At 41.0% G+C, this 6,123-nt stretch overlaps 1 protein-coding gene across 1 annotated transcript; it reads right to left on the bottom strand.

Moving 5' to 3' along the window:
• Nucleotides 1-240: 240 nt before the first annotated feature.
• On the bottom strand, nucleotides 241-3,073 carry LOC306882923 (homeobox protein Nkx-3.2-like). Its single transcript, XM_079437926.1, has 2 exons — nucleotides 2,559-3,073; nucleotides 241-1,487 (listed from the first exon to the last, which is right to left on the bottom strand). Exons 1-2 carry the CDS (start codon nucleotides 2,875-2,877, stop codon nucleotides 1,072-1,074), a joined length of 735 nt encoding a protein of 244 aa, XP_079294052.1. The 5' UTR covers nucleotides 2,878-3,073; the 3' UTR covers nucleotides 241-1,071.
• Nucleotides 3,074-6,123: the final 3,050 nt, after the last annotated feature.

Genomic DNA, 6,123 nt, shown 5'->3' with positions numbered 1-6,123 from the left:
AAATAACCCATAATAATAGAAGAACACCCTCGATCTCAGATGAACGCTTTCTCTCAGAAGAAGCTTCTGCACAGAACTGACACGTGTTCTAAAAGCGGATCTCATGGTTATTCACTGAGTGTTTGGAGTCAAACTTACAGGATAATTGAAGGACTCCGGTGGGCTCCTGTCACGGGTCATTCATGTCATGCTTTTACTTTGAGCACTGGCATCTCAGAAAATACGAGAAACACTCAAATTATGCTTCATACGTTTTAATGTTTGATTTCTTTTTCATTAAACAAAACACGTTACACTAATATGAAAACATCCGTGGAGTAAACGCCGAGACTCGAGTAACATGCTGAAGAGTGGAGGAAAGTGCCATCTTACCATTAAACCACATCAAGTGCTGTTTCCAACCAGAAGAAACTATATTGCGCTAAAAACCGACTCATGCTCCATACATTCTGAAATAAACCCCTAATGGTGTTTTACAGGGAGTAAACTCATATAGTACTCGCTAGAAAAAAGGCCGTTTCGGGCCGGATTCGAAGGCAGTTCTGGAAATAAATGTCCCGGTTCGGTGTGCTCCAGGCCCGGCTCCAGAATCAGATCACCGAGGGGCTTCTTCAGTCACTGAGGGGCCCTAACCTTAATATCTATAAAACTTTGCCGTCCATTGCTCTAGCGCAAAAATCACTAAAAGCACTCTTAATGGATCGCGATCTCATGGAGTTATCTGCTGCACAATGAATCTCTCTGTAATTTGTTAGAATGAGATGATTCGAGCTGAACACAAACTCCGGGAGACTGGATTCTAATATAAACGCGTCTGATTGGCTTCAGGAAATCATCAGATAAGTCTGTGATCGTTCAACGCTGCAAAAACACCTTGAAATAGAAACCGGCGCAAACCATAACGCACTGGATAGTTTCCTAAAATCTGCGATGAAATGCCATTAATGCAGCTTTAACCGAGGGTGCTATTGATTTGGTTTGAGCACCGTTAAGCACCCCGTAGAACCGGGCCTGGTGTGTTCAGATAACGACTGTCTTTAGTAGAATAAATAGCGTAAGTCCCGCTGTAAGTCACTGGCTTCCCGTGCATGCGGAGGACAGGCTCCAGGCGGGAAGGCAGTATGTGTACGGATAGTAATAGGAGAGCAGCGGCGGTCGCAGCACTTCACCGGGGCTGTACTGTCGCCGGTCGTCGCGGACCAGCACCTTCACGGCCACTTTCTTCGCCGCCGGGGCCGAGGCCAGCAGATCGGCGGCCATCTGGCGTCGCTTGGTTTTGTACCGTCGGTTCTGGAACCAGATCTTGACCTGGGTCTCGGTGAGTTTGAGAGAGGCGGCGAGGTCCGCGCGCTCCGGTCCGGACAGATAGCGCTGATGATTGAAGCGCCGCTCGAGCTCAAACACCTGCGCGTGAGAGAACGCGGCTCGGGAACGCTTCTTCCGCTGCTTGGGCTGATCGCTGCTCTTCTCCTCGCCAGCGTTACAGTCTGGAAGAGAATCAGAAACGCTTTACTGCCGTTGAATGCATGCGCTATTTTGTATTTAAACTGTCTCTGAAGTTCATAATAATAGAATAGAAATAGAATACCATGGTGTTGCCACGTGCGATAAATAAAGTCTACTAAGAAAAAAAGGTGCATGGTAGCGCCTTGATACATAGGCTACACATTTATATGCATATATAGGCTACATTTCTCCGATAACGTTTTTGAAAGCATGCGCTTTTTATACAATTGCCTCCAAAGTACATGATAGAATACCATGGTATTAGCACGTGCCATAAACATACAAGTCTATTAGGCCTATACTCAGAAAAGAAGTGCATGGTAGTGCCGTTTTTTGACATTCAACCTTGATGCTACATACACGCGCTTATATTCTCCGATGTCGTTTTTGAAAGCATGCTCTTTTTGTACAATTGCCTCCAGAATACATAATAGAATAAGCATTAACCATATTAGCCCATGTGCGATAAACAAAAAAGTCTAGTCTATACTTAGAAAAAAAGTGCATGGTAGTGCCATTTTTTTTACATGGAACCTTGATACTTTCATTAACCTACACGTTTATAAACATATACATCTCTTTCTGATAACTTGTTTGAAAGCATGCTCTTTTTGTACAATTGCCTCCAGAGTACATAACAGAATACCATGGTATTAGCTCATGTGCGAAACAAAAACGTCTACTAGCCTATACTTAGAAAAAAAGAATGGTAGTGCTATTTTATTTTAATTAATTTTTTTGACATTGAACCTTGACACTATATGCATAAACACGTTTATATGCATATACACCTTTCTCCGATAACGTTTTTGAAAGCATGCGCTTTTTGTACAATTGCCTCCAAAGTAGCACAGAATGGTATTAGCACATGTGTAATAAACATAAAAGTCTATTTATTTTAAATGTGTATGGTACTGCCATATTTTGCGTGGTACATAATCCTGCATATATAAGTTTCTCTTTGATCAAGTTCCACCATCGAACATCTGGAGCTCACGTATTTCCAAACTCAAATAAAAGTGTTTAAGTGCCAAACGGAGTAGTTTACTCACCGGACACACAGTCCAGGCCTTTGCAGAGCTCCGCCGCCGTGGATTCCGGATCCGTTTCTTCCGCTAAATCTGCGTCTTTCTCGGGCTTTGCGTCGATTTGCGCTTTACTGTCGGTGTCCTCGCTCATCCCGGAGTCCGAATCGTAGTTTTTGTGCTCTCTCTCATCGCTCCTGTCCGGTCCATCCATTTCATCGAAGATTTTCCAACAAGCGCTTTTTGCGAAACACACATCCAGATCGTTGAAATGTCGAGACTCCTCTTTTCGGTTCAGAATGGCTTGAATGGAGAACGGCATCAGAGAGTTACTGCGCACAGCCATTTTAAGCCTGAAAAGTCAGTGTTGATTATAAAGCAACGGAATTAAGCGCTCCAGATCCGGATCGAATGGAGATTGAGGCCCGTGGCGGCGGTTCGGTCGCATCGCGGCCCGCGTGAAGGGAGTTTTTGTGGACGCGCATCCGTCTCCAGAACGCAGTGTGAATGAACACAGCGCTACTATACACTTCACCTGCGGCGGACACTGACCCTCAACACACTCCCATTGGCCAGCCAGACCGCTGTTACGACTTCTGATTGGCTGCGTGGAGCTTGCACATATTCCAGAACACCCAGAACACCTAACCCGTTAACCCTTAAACACCCGAGGAGAGATGCTGCCCTGAATGAACAGATATCAGTGACCCTTTCAAATGACATGAACACGAGCTGATGACAAAGTAGGTGTACAGCACTAACAGACGCACAAACTGCGCAAAGCAAGGCGGATTTTACGCGATTACCGAAAACGCAATGGTTTATGAGGAGCAACATAAGCGCAACTCTGTAATATTCAGTGTTCAGTAACATCACATACATCTCGTTTAATGATTTTATTCTCAGGTCACTCGCCGTCGGATCAAATGGATCGTAAGTATTTGTTTTAGATTAAAGAGCTGCCATGTGTTTTATGAATTAATTTATCAGACTTCTGGGCTCCTGTCGTGTTTGGGTCTTGTGTCATTTAATATATGGTCAATTATTTTTATCTTATGATTAATCATTTTAAACCAGATTATTAAAAGCACAGACACAATCAAATCGCATATGAGTTTTAACAGATCTCGTTCATTCCACAGAAATAGTCACTAATAATTAAAAATAAGATTAAAACTAATTTCGACTCTCATCCGCGTCACATTTGAACAAGTTTGTGTCTTTGAACATGAATCAGGCCTAAAAACTGTACCAGAAAAATATGAATTTACTATAAGACTCTGTCTTAATTGTCCATTTAACAGCGACAGCATTAGTTGTTATAATAATAATAATAATAATAAATCGGATATGGCTAATAAACACAAGTATTCGATTCTTCTTTATTCTTATATTTGATGCTGCTGATTTCGGCAGACTTTCCTCAAACACTTCAGAAATACAGTCACAATAAATAAGCTTCTTACTGTGATATTCCTGTTTAGATTAATATATATAAACTATGGTATTATATATTGTGAACGTTTAGAACATGAATAGCAGTAGTTTCCATTGTAATTGATTATATTACGCTATTAGTAAATTATTAATGAGTTTAATGTAACATTTAATAAATCAACCCGGTTTGTTGAGCTTTGACGGGAAATGATAAAATGTAACACAACAAACTCTAATTCAGTGTTAATTCCAGATAATAAATCATGGACTTTAAGCGTCATACTGACTCTGTTTATCGAGTTGTGTTCCAGTACAGCCTTAATTCGCTTTATACATTAATAAACAGTAAAATAATGTCGATCAATGTCTCTGATCTCAGCGCGTTTTCTATCGGGTTTAATTCAGTTTAATTGAACATATTCCTGCTTTTAGCGTCAGAATATAATATAGATCCTGCTGCTTTATTCACTAAATAGCCTAATTAATCAACACAAATTACACAATTACTACTGACCTTTAATATAATACGATCAAATAATATATTACCATGAAATATGTGATATAAGAAGCCCGTTTTACAGTTAATAGTTAAACTTCCACCAGTTCATATATTATTCATTCAGAGGCTCATATTGAGAATAAAGACATCTTTTAGATACATGCTGCACACTAATTTAAATCTGACTGAAGTTGAGGTTATCCGGTTAACATTATGTTCAGAAATGATTTTCTTAGTAAATATCAGTAAGTGTGCTGAACTGCAGCGCGCGCCCCTCTCTCTCCATCTAGCGGCCGCGCGCCTCACTCACGCGCGCTGCTATCTGTCTGATAAGTGACTTGAATATCTGTGGTTCTGCGCGTGACCGCTGATGTTCGCGATGGTTCACCGTGCACGCTTGGGGGATTCGGAAGGTGTCAGGCAATAAACTTCAAAACAATTCATTCCCGCGGCATAACAACAAAGATATTTACTTTACATGTCAGAACTAAAGTCTCAAAGTCAAGGGTGGTGCGTGTAGCTACTCAAAAATGTTTATTAGCAAATGTGACACTGGAGCACAAAACTAGTCAGAAGTAGCACGAGTATATTTTTAGCAATAACCAGCTATTGGTCAAAATTATCGATTTTTGTTTTATGTTAAAAATCATCAGGACATTAAGTAAAGATCATGTTCCATGAAGATATTTTGTAAATTTCCTACCGTAAATATATCTAAACTTCATTTTTGATGAGTAATATGCATTGCTAAGAACTTCATTTGAACAACTTTAAAGGAGATTTTCTCAATATTTAGATTTTTTTGCTCCCTCAGATTCCAGATTTTCAAATAGTTGCATCTCAGACAAATATTGTCCGATCATAACAAACCATACATCAATGGAAAGATTATTTATTCATGATGTATACATCTCAATTTAAAAAAAAATGACCCTTATGACTGGTTTTGTGCTCCAGGGTCACACGTGTGTCGGCAAAAGTGAGCTAATCTGACAAAACTATGACCTCAATGGGAAAATGATTCATAAATAAAGTAATAATGAATGTGCAAGTCCGTGTTGGTCTGTAGTAATTATAATTAATATTATTTAGGCTGCATAGCTCTGTGTGTGATATGAGTGTTAAATGAGTTTTAACAGCATCTGACAGACGCTTGTGATGAATAAGCAGCAGGACTCTTCAGGAAAAACACATGGATGAAAGAATGACAGCATCCCCTCCTCCATGGCAGTATGAAAGCCCTTCTGTCTCGTTACTCGTTTTCCTGCCAAATGAAACTCATGTGAGGCGATTGAAAAGCCCATCTCGTCCAGATGCGTGTGACTCGGTCCCTCATTGCTTCTGACAGCGGCTCCTCGCGGAACACAGACGCAGAAAAACAAGGGATGCAAGAGGTTTGTTCCCATGGAAACGGAAAAAGCCCTCATTCACCGAGAGAAACCTGCAGGATGCAGAAGTTCAGACCCGCATCAAGAAACCTGACTGCGTCACGAGTCACTACTCACCTGCTTTCATTTAAAAACAACAACAAGCAAGGAAAAGTGGAGTCTCTGAGCTGCTTATAAGCCGCGGTCACGTGCACACTTGCTCGGCGAATTCTCGCAGACATTTCAACAGGAATCTAGGATTTGGGAATTTCCCGTAGGAGCGACACTT

The sequence above is a fragment of the Barbus barbus genome (assembly GCF_936440315.1).
Source record: "Barbus barbus genome assembly, chromosome: 17".
Taxonomy (NCBI): Eukaryota; Metazoa; Chordata; class Actinopteri; order Cypriniformes; family Cyprinidae; genus Barbus; species Barbus barbus.
This window is presented reverse-complemented; position numbering and strand designations above follow the sequence as displayed.

What these genes read in the sequence shown, in the direction of transcription:
- LOC306882923 (XM_079437926.1), bottom strand. Translation starts at nt 2,877, where the DNA reads ATGGCTGTGCGCAGTAACTCTCTGATGCCGTTCTCCATTCAAGCCATT. An exon ending in AGGCCTGGACTGTGTGTCCG is followed by an intron (nt 1,488 to 2,558) that starts GTGAGTAAACTA and finishes ATTCTCTTCCAG; the next exon opens with ACTGTAACGCTGGCGAGGAG.